The following is a 20,274-nucleotide window of genomic DNA, read 5'->3' on the forward strand; positions in this document are numbered from 1 at the left end:
AAAGATCATAAAACACTGGGCGGCTCCATCAGCTGTGAACGTTACAAAGTACTGGGCTGCTCCACCGAGAAAATCCTGTCCCAGCAAGCGTCACAAAGCACCGTGCGTCTCCATCGCGGACGATCGACAAAGGTTTCATTACCAAAAAAAAAAAGGGAAATTGCAAATGCGAAATGAAAGTAGCAAATATGGGAGAAAAATTCTATTGTGCTTTTTGCTGCCTGCCTATTACTGGTTGTTCGGAATTTTATCATTCGATCAAACATTGTCCCCGCGCCGTGCATGTGTGGTGCGTTGTAAAAACGTTCCCCTTTTTCCCTTTATGATTTAACATCAGTAGGCGGCGCAAAAACAGTGATGAACAACGTTGCCACATGTCGTTTTTTGCACTTTTTGATGGAGGAATAACGCAAAACCTCGTGCATCGATATGGAAAGTGGAAAATGAAAGAAAGAGAGAGAGGAAGAGGAGGAGCTTCATCATTTTCGAATCAGCATATTCGGCTTTTGTATGAGATAGTTGCGGGGGAAAAGGGGTACACCAATACCTCAGTTTTAAAAGGAAGGGCAAAAAACCGTTACTCATACGTCACGCAAGGGAGCAGCAATAGGACCGGGGGTGGACCATGTACGGTGGACAGGAAAAATCCGACAAGCGACTGTGGAATTTCATTGATAGGATAAAAACTTTATCCGACACTGTGCAAGTGTATGTGCGCGCGTATGTGTGGCCGATCAGCGGATCAAGTTTAATTAAATTTTGATGATACATCAAAAAGCTTTCACCAGATCGATTAAATGTTCATCTTTTTTTATGCGGCGCAAAGCGAACGCGGATGGATGGAGTTGCAGCGGGATTGATAGTTTTGATGCTCTATTTTTGGTTTGCCACTTTTGGCGCGCTTGTGGAAGTGATAAATGCACACAAACACACAGAGGCACCCAGAAGAAAAAAGTAACATCAAATCAGCGGAACAGAAGCGATCACGATGGTGCCTGGGTTTGTGTCATTATTTTCACGATTTATGATCGGTCGCTTGCCCCGAAGGGATCGAATCGGCGGCACAGTACACTGCGGAATGTTGCGTTGGAATGTTCCTGTTTGTAGGAGCATAACCGACCTTGTAGGGGTTTTGTTTCCTTCACTTTTTCATACCGAAACACACGGGGGGCAGCGTGTGTGTCACGGATGATAAATTTGATGTATTTGCATGCGGGCAAAATTGAAACTGAAATTCAAAGGGCTAAAGCGGGCGCCTGAGCTTTTGGTTGAAAATCAACAAAACAAACGGCCTCCACCCAGGAGGGAAAAATGATGTTTCATGTGTCCGGTGCAAACAAACACACAGGCAAAAAACAAACAGTTGTATTGCTGCTGCTACTGCCGCTACTGAAATGAATGTTAAAAGAGCGATGGGACTTTTATTGTCATAAACACAACTTCAGAAGCCTTTGGCAGTTGAACAAACAGTTGCGATCCTCCCTCGGTTGAATCATCCTCACTCTCGCGCGCGCGAGCTACTTTTATACAATTGAATGCATATTTTATAGCGTGCTGAAAATGCGTGTGAAAGCCACGGCAAAGCTTGATTGATTGGTTCGCACACGACGACGCGACCGCCACTGAAACCACTTTGACACATGTCAACGGGTTTTTGCCGCGTTTCATATCGTCGGTTTGTTTTTTTAGACCGCTGGCTTGCGATCTATTTTTAACGCTTGCAAAAGTGGTGTTGGTCAAGTTGAGCGAAAGAGTCGAGAATTCTCAAGAGTGCTTGATTGGGGGGCGGGAAAAAAACCACACAGCCCATCACTGAACCAATTGGTACTCATCTGGGAAAGTTCTGAGCCAATTTCAACCATTTTTTTGCTGCTTCAACACTTTTCCTTGAGTGTCCAATAATACATTTTTCAAAAAAATAAGAAAAAACAGGGAATAAAAAACTTCCAACGAAACAATCGATCGACTTTGGCCGTACCTGCACGATGTCACCGTAGTTGCCGCCGGCCGCTGTGAACGTCAGGATGCACACGTAAGGTATCCGGTCCTCCTTCGGTCGGTGCAGCTCCAGATTGTACGTCAGCCCAATGTTCCCGTAGTACGTGCGGTTGCATCCTGCGAAGGAGAGGCGAAAGAAATAAATGGAACACCCGAGTTAGAAAACCGTTCGAAAACTCGACACTCGTCGCAAAACAAATAATTGCGATTCAGCCAAAGTGGCCGCCGTGCATCCGTTTGCCGTTGCTTTGTTATGTTGCCTCCCGCTACCCGCTTGCACCGAGGTTATAATTCAACCCACCCAATGTCCAGCAGCGGGTAGCTGGATTGGAATAGAGAGCGAGAGAGAGAGAGAGGGGATTTTGATTGACTTTCAATAGTAACAGCCGGGCCGTGGTCGTGTGGAGAAGATCAATGGGCAAATGGAATGGTCTGTGTGTGGCCTTCGGGATTGATTCTGCTCGTCTTTTGCTGCTAACTGTTGAGCTTTTACGAGCTACGGCGCTGCACACTGGCTGACGATGGTGAGTGGACTTGAATCAATTACTTCTGAAGAGATGCGAGTAGCACCGGGAATGGCATTTCTGCTTTGCATCCATTGAGGTGAAGTGTACCTTCGGCCCTTGTGCGGATTCGATTGGATTTGTTGCAACATGGCAAATGGTGTGCGCGGGGGGAACATTGGGATTGGGAAGCTATCAAGCATTGAAGTGGATTCAATTGGCATTGAATTAAGGTGTAAAATGGTGGCTGAAGTGTTATTTTTGCCGCATTGGGTTTTACAGAATATGTAATACTTTTACAAGGAAAAGTGCAGAACGGTGGTTTCATTTTGAAAGGTTCATCAAATGTTATTTAAATGTAAACAACATTCAGTTTTATGGATTTTTTTTGTTGTATACTGTCTATTTGCATTGCCTGTAATTAAGCAGTTCTACTATAGTATGTGTACCTGTTTTTTGTTCTGGAAATATTCAGCCAGACAAATCAGGCATAAATTACTCCAAAATTATCGGTATTTTAATATTGTTTTTTAGCGATAAATGAGCAGTCGTTAAATTGCCCATTCGAACAGTTTTGATAGAAAATGAAACGAATTGCGTTAAATTATTAAGGCCGGGGGACACTGTCCGTACTCGCTAGTGTAATTTTGATTTTCACTAGCGCATCTGTCGGCGGCTGGTGGAAGCTTTTTTTGGTCATCGAGGGAATGGTTGTGCCGGATCTCAAATTTAAGTCGTTTTTTGACCGTTTTTTATATAAAAATGGCTAAACAACTTGCAAAACCTATTTATCTATCAATTACAAAGCTTTTCCGATCCAGTTTAAGTAAAAAACATGAAAAAATAACATATTTTTTGAAGCGGCTTCAAATTGTTTGGAAAAATGCTTTGGACAGCCGCCGCCAGATGCGCTAATGAAAATCGAAATTACGCTACGGAGTACAATCAATGTAGCCCGGCCTTTATATTTCATCACTTTCCCTACGTCATCCATACGATTAAAAAGATTTTTTTAAAGCAAATTTGACTGGCCGACTGGTATTGGACAGCCGCTCCACCCGGAGAAGGTGTTGTACAATTAGCACTAATAAAGCCACATTTTGCCGGTTGATTTTTAGATTACACGGTTTTCAATATACAGCCGACGTCTTCTCTAGTTAAAAGTTCATTAAAACCACACTCTTAACGTTCTTATTTCTATTTTTTGTTGGATATCAAACGACAACACTTCGTACCGCTAAATTGCTCTTAAATTACTGTTCTGATAGATGGAAAACTGCTGTAATGGGTAAATTAACAGCAAGCTGTCTGGGTGGGTATAGTAATTTAGCATAACAATTATCTCTAGTGAGTTGTGTTGAGCTGGCGGGGAAACTCTGTGTTGAAGACATTCACAAAAAGCTGTCAAAATCCATCCATCAAGCCTTTTTTTACATTTATCAGAAAATTAGCATGACCATAATTCATTTATTTAAATTTCAATGGTTTAACAATATGATGTTGTCGCTCTAGTCCTGTGTTGGGCACTTACGGACGCGACAAACCAATGGCTTGATTGATACTACACATGAGCTAGTCCGTTCTGTGCATTAGAAGGTCAGCCTTTTTTCCACTGTTGCACCTTCTAAGCGTGTCAAAAAGCCAGTTCCTATGGGGATATTGTCACTAAGTGCTCTTTCAAACAATTTAGTAGTATGCCGTGAGCAGCTGACCCCTAAAACAGTGCAGTTGTGCTGGTTCTTTTCTAACAACCAGTGCAAATAATATAAAAAAGTCCCTATTAACCGTAACATCAAGCGGTAACATTGAGCAGAAAAGAAAAAAAACCTTCGGGAAATGGCACTTTTTAGCAGTTTCTTCTCTCTCTAGCTCGTCATAATGTACAGCTGCATTTTCTGTCTCCCCCCCCCCCCCCCTGGACACACACGCACACACTAACTTTTGCAACTGCCAACTCGTCATCATCGACGTCACACACCGTTCTTCCGTTGGATAAACGCTATCCTATCCGCGATTCCATCCGGGGGAGGTTTTTTTTTATTTTCATTTCATTCGCTCGCAGAAAAAAATACGCCTCGATTTGTTCTCTTTCACCCCGTGCTCATAACCATGGCTAAAAGTTGTTCCTCACTATCGGTAGGAAATGGTACGAAACTCTGGCGGCAGACAGTACACGCGCGTGTGTGCATGTTCGAGTGTGGTTATAAAAAAGTGGTGCACCAACGGCATTGCACAGACTAAAAAGTGCACCGGAATGCAGTTGTCGAGTTTAACAGTGTTTTGTGTGTGTGTGTGTGTGTGCTGTTGTCGTTGTCGGCTTCCGCTATCATCTTGCGTGTAGGCACATTATGCACACCGAGTTCTAGCACGTCGTGTTTCATTTTCCCTGTGTGGTGTCCTCCTGTGTGTGGTGTTTCCCATTTCCCTCCGCAGCGTTATCAACGAGAGTGAGTGCCGGTTTTTTTGTGTGTGCACACTGTCACACCGTAAATTGGTGGTGGTGAAGGTGAAAATCGATTTCGCACACAGCTCCTGTTTCGATGGGATGTTCGTTCGTTTGGGGTTTTTTTTTCTTCTTTTTCTCCACCATTCCACCTCTGTTGTCTCGTGGTGGTTTTTATTAAACAGGGCGACAGCCCTTTTTTTGTACATTGGATTGCAGCCGTGTTTGCTGTGTTTGTCGGAAGGGTTTCGAATTTAACACCACTTGAATTAAACTTACCACACACACACACAGTGGGACACCAACAGCAGCGGGTGGAAAGGAAATAAAATGCCCACTAGATGTGCCCGCGTTGCACGAAGTTAAAAGTCATTCACATAGGAGGCCTTTTTTGTTTTTGCGTTCACAATGCTGAATGGCATGGTTTTGGTTCGGTTTTTGGCGTTTTTTCTTCTTCTGCCGTTTACTAGCAGTTGGAAAAGCGTAACGCTAAAGAGCACGATGTGAAAATTACATCACCCCGAGAGCTGCCATTTAGCGCGTTGTGTGAGCGTGCGATATAAAATTGGGTGTGGAAAAGGCAACAAAAAAAAAAAACACATAACAAAACAAGGAAACCTCCCTAAGGCTCACCCAGCCACATGTAATACGTGGTTCGTTTTGCGCTTTTCGGGCCCTTTGATTTCCAACCTAGGAAAGGGGAAGCGAAAAGGAAGTGCAAAAATATTACAACGAATACAGTCAGTGCAACGAACCGTACCGTAATGGGTTGGAAAAATGGCCCTTTCATGTCTGATAATTGAAAGGTGAAATGTAAGTAAATGGTTTCAGTTGGGTGTGGTGCTGCGCTACCAACAACAAAAAAAAGCGGGAGTTGAAATATGAAACATTCCCTTCCTTTGGTGTGTGTGTGTGCTGTCAATTTGGGGTTAAATCTCGTTACATAGAGCTATGCTTTTGTAGTGTAGTAAATTGGGTAATTTGACGAATTTTTGTGTGTTACTTGCAATTTTCCCCCTTTTAAAAAAATTGGCTTTTAATGTGCAGTTTGCAAAGCAGCAATGTTTTTCTTTTTCGCACAAACAAGCGCAACATTTTCCCCTGTCGTGGTTTAAGTTAGAAAGCTAAAATTTTTAAAACAATTTTGTTGCATTGTACATAAAATATTGTATACAATTGTTTCTTGACACTTCAGCAGAAAATGCAATTACACATGAGCGAATAGGCGTTTGTTTATATTTTGTTTCCAGGCTAAAATAATCTAAAACATTAGCAATTGGTTTTGTTTGGAGTATTGTCATAATATCATTCGGCTAATGTTCATCGGCTCCATTTAAAATATTTATTTATTTTGATTATTTACACATTTATTGACTTTTTTATTGGTTTACGTATTGAGTGATTATTAATGTATTTATTTATTTATTTATTTATTTATTTATTAAATTCATATCCCTAACCTGGATAATTGAGTTACGACGACTTATTAAAAATATTATAAATACAATTTGAACTAATCTCTAGTTCAAAGACTATTATCTCCGAAATTAAAAAGTAATAACATGCTCGTCTTAAACGAAGCAGTCGAGAGGTTAAAATCAAAATGATCAATCCATTCCTGAAACTGTCTTGCCATTGAGAATACAGGATCGTTCAATCCATATAGTATGCATCTGGGTACGGTATTAAGTGGATTGCGCGGTCGAAGTATTCTAGCAAGGTGCATTCAATTCATTCTTTAGCAATTTGCTAACGAAAATACTTTGGCTTAGGTCCAACATCAATCCTACATCACAACCATGTGATTGACGAACGTAACTCCTTACCTGCCAGAGAGTAATCGAATTCAATTGGATGTTTTATTCTGTGAAACGTTATTGTAAAACATTTGTCAATTGCGTGTTCTAGATCATTACAGGGTTTTCCAGGGGTTCTCATAGCTGTGGGACACTTTAATGACTCCTTCTTACGGGAACTGAACTAAATGTAATGGGAATTGGACTCTATAGCACTCTGGTTGGACAAATCCAGCAGGAATTTCCAATAGGAGCTGTCCAAACAGGGTGCCGTAGAGTCCAATTTCCATCATATGAAGTTCACTTCGCACAAGAAAGAGTCAAGGAAGTGTCTCACAGCTATGAAAACCCCTGAAATCCCCTGTATCTACGCACAAAGAATTAAAAACGAGTCTATGAACTGTTGTAATAAATAATAATCATACTGAGTTTTAAAAGACAAAAACAGTTTAACATCGTCAGCATACATCAGACAGGTGGAACGTGGAAACCAATAGAACCGCAAGTGGTCAAATCGTTGTTAAACAGCAAGAACAACATCTGACTAGAATCGTAACACCCTCCATTGATAGCTAAACAGCTTTGCATAAAGACATGCAAGACACGGAAATGCAGAGAAAAACAGCTGACACATCTTAAGCCATTAAGCTTGTAAAAAAAATGGAAAAAAAACTAAAGCCATTTTTCCCATAAGAAAATCACGCCCACAAATGTGCCATCAAACAATGCTTTCCATCATCCATGCATTTCCTTTCCTGCATTATGATGGCTCGTTATTGCATGGCTAATGGTAAAACTGTGTGGATGTGGCGTTTCCGGCTGGTTGACAGCTCCGCGCAAACGAGCGTGTTGAGTACGCCAAAACCCTAGGGAAAACGCCCAGCTCAACCACGATTGCTGTCTAAGCTGACTGCGCAAAAAAAAGAGAAAACAAAACACAACACCGGAAAGAAATAACGACAAATTGCAGTTGAATGTCCTGTGTGTCGGTTTGTTTTATTTCTACCCGCCCGCCCAGTCCGGGGCTTGCAGCATTCGACAAAACGTCCTGCGATGTCTCTCCCTCTTCCCTGCTTTTTTTCACTACAAACAATGGCAAATGGTTAAAGAGAAATCCATTTCCGGCACCGTGCCATTATTGTGAGTGAGCATTGTGAGAAAAAAGGGTAGCAAAAGGGTAGCATAAATGAAAGTGAGAGAGAAACAGAGAGAGAGAGAGCGAGAGAAAAAGTCACATCCACCTTCCATCATACCACTTATGCTTGATGGATTAGAATAGCTTCCACAATGGGAAAGCGAAAGGGCTGGGAATACAACAACAAAAAAAATCCTCAAAAATACAGGAAATAGCTTTCCTGTTTTGCCTTGGTTGTTTGGTAATATGCTGCCGGAAAACCAACTCCCCCCCACCCCCCGCTTTTCATCCACTTCCCTTCCACTCTCCCCACGGACGGTTTAATACTTACGGGTGCAGAAGCGCGGTTCGTCGCTACCGTCGCCGCAGTCATTTACATTATTGCAGTATTTGTCCCACGGAATGCAGCGCCCGTTCGTGCAGGTGTGCTCGGACAGGGCGCACTGTTTTCCCTGTGCATTGCCACCACGGTTGTTGTTGTTGTTGTTGTTGTAGTACGACTGTTGTTGCGATTGTTTCTGCCCGGCGGCAAGCGCCAGCGCGGACGGTTCGTCGGCGGTCGCGATGAGTGTGGCAGGGTTGGAAGCACTGCCGGATTTGCTGCCGGCCGCGACGGTGCCCGTGAACAGGCCGAGTGTTGACAGTGCTGCCAGCAGCAGCGCCAGCACGGGTCCCATCGGCCATCCAGCACGATGGCGATGGCGGTGGTGATGCTGTGGCCCCGATCGGCGCGATTGGTGACGTGCTGCGCTGCTTCGATGCTGACAAGTGCTGCCTATTCCCGCCGGTACGATCGGGCTCGAGCGAGCTGGTGCCGTGGACATTGGGTGTTTGCATGCTGGTGCTGCTGATGAGCTTTCTGGCTCATCGGATCGGGGTTTCATTTGGCCTGTGTGTGGCGAAGGTTGGTGTGTTCGTTGTGGGGGGTTTGTGTGTGTGCGTGTGTATAGTTGGCAAGGGGTGTGTATGTGTGCTGGTTTTTAATTTAATGACAATTTCTCGTAACCATCTCCCCGAAAGCTCTTTATGGACTGCACTGAGAGGGAACGGGCGTCTGTTTAAGATTATTAATTGAGTGGCGAGCCGCTTGGCTGGGTTGTTTTGTGAGGATCATCAATGTGTTATTAGTATGATTCCAACTGTAAAGAAGAGAAAATGGAGAGATTTTTTAAATTAATATTTGTTTTTCAATAACACATTTATTTCATGTAAAGATAGAAATTTTAGATTCCAGAGCTCTGAGAAAAGGCCGTTTTATGCCGCAGAAGCTAAACAATTCCAATGGATATACTGCGAAATTGGAAGTAGAACGATCGTTTGCTGTGTTCGCACGCCGATATAAACCGATGATTTTGACAAAATATTTGAAATTAATAATCTATTAACTAACTCTATGTCCTACGATCAACAGTTGTTATGTACAGTGGTAATTAACCTCCCAAAAGTATGCACACAAGACCCAAACGAAACTGTTTGTTATTAATTCGTATTATTCCCAATGACACGACCAATATAGCGCTGGCATTGGTATCCAATTAAAACTGGCATTGCCATGAGAACAGGATTCGAACATGTTCAGTGCAAATGTTTGTTTGGTATGATATTAGAAGCGAGAGCGAACATTCTCCCGCGTGTATGTGTGTGTGTTGTCCATTGTTGTTTGACTCGAACAAATAGTAACGATAGTAGTGCGGCTGATGTGACGAAACTCGATATCAAAGACACCAGGGGACCGGGAACCAATCCCAAAGTACAAATGACCCCAGTTCGATATGGCCTCTCCTTCTGTCAGCCAAAATGTTGCTTTTCAACCGAACTTGCCTACCTAAAAGCTCGACCCAGTGCCCGAGCGAACGTAAAACGAGCAAATTGGTTCGCTCTAGTCGTTCAGAGCGCTGTCTGGAGCATGTGCGCTAGGCAACCGAAAGCATCTGCCCCGTCGAATATCTGGCATCGTTCCGGGAACGGTGGATAACGTACACATAATCCAGCCCACGTGGCTTTTTATGCTGTGTTGTTTTCACTCTCTGCTGCCATTTTTACCGTGGACATTTTAGCAGAGGCAGAGGGTAAACATTTTCCCCAGAAAGGAAAAAGGAAAGAGCGCGCGTGCACCATGTTTGCAAAGAAATTATTGCATCAAATGTCCAACAGCGGCTGATGGACGAGGATGATGATGGTCACATATGCGGGGACGGGGGAGCTTGGTAGATTGGTATGGTGAGAATTTAGTACGGGAGAGTAAACAATCACCCACATTACTCATGTTTCCGTTGATGTAAGGAGTAATAATTTGGCCCAAATGTTGCGATTCATATTTACCTACGCCCGATGGGAGGAATCGTTGACGCGGACTGTTTTCACTGTTGAAGGCAGCAAATGGTCAATTGATATCAATACCGTACGTTTATGGGCGCCTTTTCCCATGGGTATGTGTAGCTAACAATGTGTAAATAAGCTCGACATTTGTTTAGGGCTCAATTGAGTGATTGATTGCATTTAATTATGGAACAGGTGCGATAATGCGGAGAAATTCCGTGAATGGATGCTTTTTTCATTAAGCATCACTTTAATTAGCACTCAAAAAATGGTTGAATTTTAAAGCATAGTTGTTTACAATATTCTGCTGTTCCCCTAACTTAACATTTACTAGCATTTACGCTGTGACGAACGCTAACTCTCGATATTATTCTATGCCGCACGCACAAGGAAAAATTCGTACTAATGAAATCAATATTGTCTTTTTATCGATCCACGCGCTTCCCTGTGAAGTGAGGCGTCGTAATTCGTGCTCCTTCTTACTTACGCTGCTTCGCCTTCCTTGTCCCCCTTCCGCCTAACCAATCTTCCCGACGCTGGATTGCCGTAGGATTTCATGGCTCAACTGTTCCGCGGCTTGCTTCTAATCAAACGATAAACCATTCTTCGCCTGAACGCAACGCATAAAACGCTTTGCACAGCACTTATACAGTGCCCGCTTTCTTTGTCACGTTCAGTAACGACTACCACAGCAACAACAACAAAAACAGCTGCAAACTCCTTCCACTCATTGAGTCATTTCTTGGTAGCACAAAAAAAAGTAGAAAAAACAACCTTATGGCAGTTTGCCTCTGATTACGCGCTATTCTCGCGTGTGCCTGAAGTATCTAGTTGCAGTTTTATCGGCAAAGAACAAGACGACAACGGCAACGGGAACATAAACCCTCTATACCCTCCCAATCGCCTCTTTGCATGCTCAACAACAAACGGGCAAAATCACACCAAGCACAACACAAGCAGGCCGAAAACACAACACAATGCGCAATAAAATCCGCTCGAAAAGGAACGCGTGAAACATTTATCGCTCGCCGAAGCTCTAAACATGCGTTTTCTTTGCGTGTCGTCGTCGTCGTCGTGTGGAGCAGCTGTGGAGGAACTTGGAGTAGCGATAGTAGCGTTCGTGGCAGCAGCGTCGTGGCTTAACCAATTAAAACCACCCGCACCAGCCCCAGTAGTTTTCGGGGTGAGAAATTAATTCACGCATTTTGTTTCGGTTGTTCGCGTTGTTAGCGCTTGGAATTGATTATTACGTGTAAAAGAGGGATGAGAATGATGGAGCTTTGGGTGTTTCGGTTTCGGAGGGAACGATGAGACTGTGGGGTAGAAGGAAAGGATACGAAATCGCCAGTGCAACAGATTGGGCGTCAAGCAGCTGACAGTGGCGATTGTTGTTGTGTCGATGAAATAGCTCGAGAAAGGACAGACATTTTTACAGTTGCAAGCTTTTCTTCAAAAATTTGGCAGTATCATAATGACCATTCAGCTAATAATTTATATTATTTTTTAAACATTTTATTACTATCAAAGAAGAAGTTTAACACATTCGTCTCCCTGTAGGAATATTTTTAGTGCTTTTAAATTGATTTTATTATTATCTTGAAGTATATAAATAATTTTTTTCAAAAGAGTTGACATACTATAGATAACTCGAACGTCGTCGTGCAGTACAGCACATTTGACATGTTTTATGCTTAGTAGATATTTATAGTAAAAATAGTGAATACCGTCACTATCATCAATGCATGAATTGAATTGCACTGTTAAATTGAGTTAAATTAATGAACAAAAAGACAAGTATTGTCATCTGTCCGTTCTTACAGAACAATCACCTAATTATACAGAAACAAATAGAGAATAAATAAGCACTTTTATTTACCCCTTCTTAAAAAAATTCGGCTAGGTTGTTGGCGCCTAAATGGCTGCAATTAAACATATCACAACTATTTTGTGAGCTATCATTCATTGGTCCTTCGAACCGGATCCGAATTCAATTCATTTGCAGCCATTTAGGCGCCAACATAGATTTTTGCTATGATGAAATAATTCATTATCATTGCGTCACTTACACCAACGCTCAGTTTGTAACCCAAAAAAATATTAAACAGATTAAACAGAAGTTCCAACGGATTAGCTCTAATCTGCAATTAACCATCTAGTTTGATTGCTGAACAAAAGCTCAACAGGAAAAGATGATAGATAGGATTGCTACACCCCCAAACAACACACGAATACCACAATTCCCCGTTCCCTTTCTCGAGCCATTTTTTTCTTTTTCTGCATTAAGAAGATATCAAAAGCAAACATTTTCCTCTCGTAAATGGTATTACATGTTTCCTTCTTTCCGAACATACACATACACATCCTCACTGCAACAAACAGTGCCACCGGTGCTTTGGATCACCATATCCAGGCAGCGCTTACCACCAACCGTTCGCTGTTGGGGCTGACAACAGATTTTGATGCCATTTTTCATGTTTACAACTGTCATCCCATTACAAGTAACGTTTTTCGCGGCCCCTCTACGCTGTGGCCACCGTCGTCGTCGTCGTCGTCGTGGTTGTTGTTGTTAGCGACATCTACCACATGTTACCATCATTCCCTTGCCCCGTACGTAGGTTCCATTTCAAAAGCTCAACACTGCTTTGAAATTATGCCCGTTTTTTGTTGCATTTTTCTCATCGTTTCCTTTCCATCCATTGACCGTATGGGGGAAATCGGTCGTGCTTCTCCCAATTTTGCCACCCGTGTCACAAAAGCTAAAAAGTGAAAAGTTCTCATGAGAAGCGAGATGCATGGGAACGGGAGCTTTCCAAAAGAGGAGAAAGAGAGATAGAGCAAGCAAGCATAACAAAAAATCACACTCAATACATTCCAGCGTAAAGGCGCCGGGTGGGCAGGGAAGTAGCTTCACCAAATCGCCTTAGGATACACATCGTTCCAGCCAGTGCGTGTGTGTGTGTATAAAAATGGTCGGAAAAGATCGGGCAAAACCACCCCGCGGGCGACAGGAAGAAGGACGACAGCATCCGTCCCGTTGGCCGTTGATGCCAGTTTGCCAGTTGACAGAGAATTTTCAATTTAAATATGTTAACGCAAGCAGACCGAACGGAATATCATCGGTCTGTCGGAGTGCTTTGCGGAGGGCAACGGAGTGCCTGCCTCTCTGTGAAGTCTGTCGTCCTCTGTCGTGTGGTTGTTTGGTAAACCACCGCCACACCGTGCCGTCCAGTTTCTTCTATTTTTATATTCTTTTCCTCCTACTGCTGCTGCTGCTGCTGCTGGTGGTGTTGTTGTGGACACAGCATCACATCAGGACAGCATCGTTGACTTCATATTCCCAAATTTAGGACAGCACGGCGCGCACCTTTTGTGCGCGCAAGAAAGAGTTGGCTGGAATTTCTGTACTCGTCCGCCTCAGTTCCAGTGCTCCAGGGAGCGCCCTCTCACTATTAATGCAAACAATGTACGACCGCTTTTGCATACCGTAAACTGGTCAGCAAAGCATGATCAAGTGAAGGGATGCCTTTGGTGCGGGTTTATGAAAGCGAACTTTGCCCACGTGTACACACGGGGTGGTGATGAGTTGGTTGGTGAGACGATGCTTTTTGAACTGTCTTCTGCTGTGTTTTTTGCAACACAAACATACACACACACACATACAGCACCGTATAGCAGTGAATTGAGATATGAGTGACGTCGTTTTGTCTAGTTTCGTACAGCTCGAAACGAACCACACAAAATCACAATCATCGCGATGGCGATGATGATGATGATGTGCTACTGGCCTGCTTTTCTTATTCACTCGGCAGGGTTTCAACGTTGCTATGGGGGAATGTCTCTCCATGCCTAAAGATGATACGTGTTGACGTAGGACATGGTTGAGTGGAGATGGAGTATTTCGTGTTTGCAACCACAACAACAAGCAAAAGCAAGGGAAAGAAAAATGCAAATGAGAGTTGTTTGATTACGAAACCACCCATGTCAGTCATGGACGCTGGTGCTGAGTGGAAATGTTTCCCCTTGCGAGCTCGATAAAGAACAAACCTATTTTGTTTTTGTGCAGTTGCTTAAAGCTGTGCACTGTCTGTGTGTGTGTGTGTGTGTGTGTGCATGTTTAAATTAAATCAAACATCTTCAACCTGGCAATTGAGTAGTTGAATTGAATAGTGGGGTGTTAAAAAACTTGTGTGATAGTAGTGTGATAGTGGGTGCAAACTTCATGAAACAAGTGGTGGAAATTTATGATGGTCCACCTCCCTGCTGCTTCGTTATATGCACGGAACACGGCAGAGAGTGACCCACTGAAAGTGCTCACTTTTCAACACGTACTGGAAACTTCTTCCTCTTTTTTCGGTTGATAATAAAGAAAAAATTGAATTGAATTTCAATGAAATGAGTTTTTCTTTTTTTTGCATCGAAGTGAAGAATATATATTCGCCTGAGAGGGGGAGGGGGGGGGGCAAAGTTGTCCGTTCGAATGCTGATAACTTCTCGGTCAGCTTTTGGGTGCTTGAAATGCAATCGAGAGAGAAAAAGTTTGCGAGTGAAAATATAAAGTACGTGGGCATTCATTCAAGTGACTCGTTGCCAGCTCATCATTTTGGGCAATATTTTTGGTGCTTGAAGTAGGAAAAAAATTGAAAAAAAAAATCAATCATATCAAAGAAGTCATATTGAAGAATCAGTCATATTAAGAATGGGATAAATGAAATTAGGAAAAAACGAAACAGACGAAATGATAAAATCATCAGACCATATTAGACACACGGCAAATATTGACACGAAACAGTTTGAATATGACAATGAAATAACAAATAAATGTCGTAAATGTAGCAGATTTAAAGTGAATTTATCAATCCATTCAAACTGTTTTTGAAAAACCCAACAAAAAGTTAAATTTAACTAAAAAGCTAAACATCAAAAAGCTTATGACACAAATGGGAGTTTCGCCCCTTTTCCTGTATCAATTGTTCATTCATCAACTGGAAAACATCCCCACCAGGCCCTGCAAAGACAATGTGGAATGTGAAAAAAATATAATCAATATCATATATTGACTCCACATCCCCGGTATAACGTGGTGGTTGTCCCCGGCTTATCCACATTCGTCAGTACGTTCGAAATCCATACACATGCATGCACAATACCCAGCAATGCCCCTCTCTCCTCTCTGTACACCACTGTCATCTCGCCCCAGCCAATCCAATCTCGTTTGACGCATGACGGTTGTCGGTGGTTGCGGTTGCTTAATAGAGCCAGTTTTTATGACACGATTTCCTATCCTTCCTTTGGATGGTCCCCTCTTTCTCATAAACCGCCTGCCGCAGACGAAACAAATGCGGCGACGAGCGAAGAAGTGGAATTGAAATCAAGCTAAAATGATGATGATGAGGAAAAATTTGCTTGCCTCGCGGGGGGCATATGTTTGCTGTTCTCCCATCACGAATGGGAGCTCGAATCGATAGCACTCTTAAAGGCCAATGCCAATTTCAAGTTATACGCTTTTCGAGACCCGCCATCCTCAAACCTCCAATCTCCGGTCGTATTTCTGGCCCTTTTTCGCTCAGATCGAAGCGATATTATTATCCATCATGGAGCAAGGATGTGTTCGTGTGTGTGTGTTTTTTGTTCGTTTTGTCTGCTGTCTTCACCAGCTATATTGGCTGAGAATGCATCTGCTGTCTGTGTCTTTTGGCTTGGAGCTTGTGGACGGGGGGGATGAGTTACACTTATCCAGCCCGATATTGCCAGCTGTGTCACTTGTATGTTTGCCCACACCATCGTCGAACCTCTCGGAGCACTTCATATAATAACGAGCATGAGGGGACGCATCTGCATCGTTAAGCCGACCGGGGGGGGGGGGGGGGGGGATAGGACGATAAAAATGTGATTTAGTTTGGAAATCTTAATACACAACATTCGTACACACACGCACACCAGTTCACCAAGACACATGCCCGCAAGCAGAGCGCTATTGATGATGAAGGAGGTCAAACAGATTTGCTTGATTCGTCGCAAACCAAAGATGGGGAGCTTACTGGAAATGGAGCGTCTTTTTGGAATAGCACATTGAAGAGCACGGGTTTTGCAAATGCAAATAACATTAATAAAAGCAGTTTTCAATTGAATTGGAAGCTTTTTTGATTTGTGATGGTTTACAGTGTTTGTTTTCCTTTAACAGAATGTGTTCTAATGAGTGACAGTATGAGAGGTATGATTAAATCCTGTTTTACTATCTTGCACAATCAATCCACCACGTTATTACTGCACAAATACTATTCGCTATAAATCTGCTATAAAACGACGGACGTAACAAAAACGGAATGCTATAAAACAGAACGGAATGCTCTGAGACAGCCGTCGCGTAAATCACCACATGCGCCACTAATGCTTTGATTGACGATCGTAATTTTAGGAAGGTTGGACGGTTACGATGCAGTAAACGGCTTGGAAGATGCTTTTTAACAGACGCATTCAAAGAAGCAAAACAAAAAGAAAAAAAAAAGCGCACCATATAATCTGTCCCGCCGGACGTTAATCACGCTTCGTCTCAAGCATCAATAAGCCAATGCGCTCTGCTCATCGTTATGTCCGCTCCTGCGGCGAGACTGAACGCATGACCGATCAGTGCAATGATGCCAATTTAGCAGTCGCTTGGGGACAGTTTAAACCTCTACCGCAGCCACCCCCCGTACAAAGAGACAGAAAAAAAGGGAGCATGAAAAAAATTGAACACCACCAAGAGTGGCACATCAGTGCATTGACCAATCAAAAACGCTGCTGAGCGCGGCTGCACCATAAATTTGCCCTGAATGCAGCAGTGATTTAAATTAACTCTTCCATTTAATGCCACATAAAAATCCACCCCCCCCCCCCCCCCAGGGCGGCACGGGAGAGCCGTGGCACGTGGAGCTGACACTTCATTTTCGATCCAACGGCCGTGCGTTGTGGCGTGTCGCATCGAGGCGACACACTCCACTCATCGGGCGGCCGGTCCGGAAATGGCACACGTGCCAACCCGGCTGCTGTCGAGGTCATTTATTGATAATGCGTATACAAACAACAAACCTCCCCAAATGAATGTGGCCTGTGTGTTTGCTTAAGCCCCGGTGTGTTTCGCACACACACACACGCACACTGTCCCCTGGTTGTGTGCACTTAAGCCGCTCTCGTGTGTCCCAGCCAAAACCCCACCCGGTAAACGCTCTGAATGCATTTTTAATCCCTTTTGCACCATGGGCTCAGTTGCTCTCTCTCTCTCTCTCACTTTGTTTCGCTTTGTCTGTGCTAACAGTGGCCGCTTCAAGCAATGCGGTCGCTTTCAAATCTCCATCGGCATCGGGAGCACATCATCCCTAACGGTGCGCCGCCGCCGCCTGGTGCCGTATTTTTCGAAGCTCAAGTGTCAGGGTGTGACGGGGCTTTGGTGCGAGTGTTTATTTAATTTTATTTAAATTGCATCTTGATGCTGCAGAAAATCCTTCCAGCTACGGCCGTCTGTGCAAACAGCCACGAAAACACGATCAAAAAGCAATTAAACTGTGACGGTGAAACGATACCGAGTGATACCGGGCGGCGGAAGGAGTGGATGATAGACAATATAGTAAATTAATTTCGATTAATCAACGAACTGAAGGTACACGCTTTTGTGTTGTGGCGTGGATTTTCACACACACACAACACGTGCTAACTGCCACCAAATGTCATCCATGAGACAAAGGGTGTGCCGAACCGATCGGGAATGAAAAAAAAAAGATGACAGAAACAGGATTATTATTGTGAAATGTGGCGTTGGGTTTCGTAATAATCCGGATTTATTTCGACATGGTTGTGTGGGAATGTTGAAAAAGGGTTGGAGTATTTTTTTTACTCGATACTCGATTTAAAAATGAATATCTTCCACCCCAAATGGGAGTGTGGGTGGGTGGCAGGATTATGGAAGCTTTACGGATTATTATTGGATAAATTGCGCATCCGATTCCCAGGTGCTGGCGTGTAATGGTCGACCTGATTGTGCAGTTTTACTGGCAGGTACATTGTAGTTGGTACTGAATTCATTGCTATTGACAAAAAACAAACAAAAAAATTAAATAAGATCTGAAAAAGTAAAATTCATGACAATCCGCTTTGATTTTGAATCTTATTAAAACACGGAATGATTTGGATCATTTATGTGCGTAACTTTGAACGTAAACGACCTCAACTCCATGAAATTAACACACTGTTTAAGCTAAAAAGAACTAAAAACAGACTAAAAACAAACATCAGTTTGAGTGACTCAAGTTTGATATGAATAAACTCCTTTGATGCTGAACTTATTGGCCTTTGCTGGTGGCTAGAGGACATTGGCAATCGGCTCATCGAAAAGAGCCATGATTGGGAATTGTTACATCAAAATAAAAAATAAAGGAAACATACGAGGTCTCATTAACAAGTCTCCCAGTATTGCGTAAATTTTTTATTCGAGGGATTGTTGGTAACCTTCTTATGGAATCATTAGCAAAAGTTTAGCTCCTAAGTTTTTAAAATTAAAACGCAAATACAGGGTTTCCCACGATTTATTGGTCAGTTCCCATGATTTTTGGTGCGTTTCCACGATTTTTTGATGATATCCTAAAGATTTTTGGTTCGTTTCCATAATGTATTGGTATTTTCCGATTGGATAACAATACAATTGGAGCAAAAATTCTGGAAAATGGCCAAAAAATCGTGGGAACGCACCAAGAAAAACTATGGGAACCCACCAAAAATTGATGGGAACCAACCAATAAATCGTGGGAAACCCTGTAAAAGGAGTTTTTGGCTGGGTAGTAGTAGCCCTCAACTCTGGTTGATTCGGGAACTACCAGCTACTTGGATTCGGCTTGTGTAAATGTGCTGGAAACTGGGCCATAGCAAGGCTTTGGCCACGTTCAATCTACATATGTCTTGTTTTAGCTCTATTCTACGTACTGATTAACATATCTGTGCCGTTCTCTGTCGTCGCTTTTGACCGATTCATTTGACACGGTTTAGTAGAGAATTTGATTTAAAAAGCAAGTAATTCTAAAACATATTGGAATCTGATTTACATGCACTTGATGGGTGATAGTTGAATGTGTTTTTCCAATTATGACAAATAAAGCAAAGACATTTAAGTGAAGTGAAATGCTTTAACAACCTTAAATGAAAATTTCTAGATACAAGCGAATGAAATATTTGTTCTTCTGTCTGTTCTCTCTTAAAAAAAAGACACTCCTCCAAGCGCACGGTACGCAATTTTGTGCATACCGCCGCAATAGCTAAATGGGACGAAATGATTTTTTTCTTCTCCCGCTATCAAATGGGTCATTAATCTCTTCGTTAATATGTACAAAATGGCTTCCCCAAACCGCCCTTAGGCCGTCTCTCCATTCATCCATGCTTCTTTCACCAAAATGCGCTTGCCGCTGGACAGATAATAGACGCGAGAGTCCCTCTTTTGTCGACCACCAGTCTCGAAAGCACTCAATCACCTTCTAATATTTTTTCCTTTTCCTTTTTTTCGGAAAAAACCCCATACAGACACACACGCACATACAAATGCTTTAACCGTTCTTTTTTTCCCTATGCGGTGTGCACTTTCGGCACTCAGTCCTTTCTAGGTCAGCCACACAAGCACCGGCTACTAGCCTTTGTTTTAACACGAAAGTGTCCATCGTGGGGAGAGGCGAAACCCCGGGTCCATTTTGTGGGTTTGCTGTCATTTCAAAGAGACACGGCCAACCGAAGCGTGGCAAAGCACTGTCTCGTAAAAACGAATGACTTCAACTATCGAGCAACACCATTGCTGCATACAAATTCGCCCTTTCGCCCCAGTGCAAAGGGAAGGGAAGGTAGTGTACGTCGACAGCCAAACCCCGGAGTGGAAGTTCATTATTCACTCACTGCGCGTGCAGTGCGGCTGGACAAATATTGGCGAAATAAAATGCTGCCCACTTGTGGTAAGGAACTGAGGGGAGGTTCTATCAGATGGCAATGTAAAAACTATGGTGTGTGTGTTTTTTTTTGGTTAAATTCTTTTAAAAAAAGGGTAAAAGAGAATGATAATGAAAAAGGCAC

The 20,274-nt window shown here is 42.9% G+C and overlaps 1 protein-coding gene across 4 annotated transcripts in view; it reads right to left on the reverse strand.

Annotated features, from left to right (window-relative positions):
• Window positions 1-20,274, reverse strand: part of LOC121592999 — a 147,140-nt gene that overhangs the window by 45,580 nt on the left and 81,286 nt on the right. For all 4 annotated transcript variants that reach the window (XM_041915011.1, XM_041915013.1, XM_041915010.1 and 1 more), the window contains 2 exons: window positions 8,207-9,014; window positions 1,979-2,115 (listed from right to left, as the gene is read on the reverse strand). In XM_041915011.1, coding sequence (XP_041770945.1) covers window positions 1,979-2,115; window positions 8,207-8,759 — 690 coding nt within the window. In that variant the 5' untranslated portion in view covers window positions 8,760-9,014. The remainder of the gene's footprint in view (window positions 1-1,978; window positions 2,116-8,206; window positions 9,015-20,274) is intronic.

Source organism: Anopheles merus, chromosome 2L (assembly GCF_017562075.2).
Source record: "Anopheles merus strain MAF chromosome 2L, AmerM5.1, whole genome shotgun sequence".
In the NCBI taxonomy this organism is placed as follows: domain Eukaryota; kingdom Metazoa; phylum Arthropoda; class Insecta; order Diptera; family Culicidae; genus Anopheles; species Anopheles merus.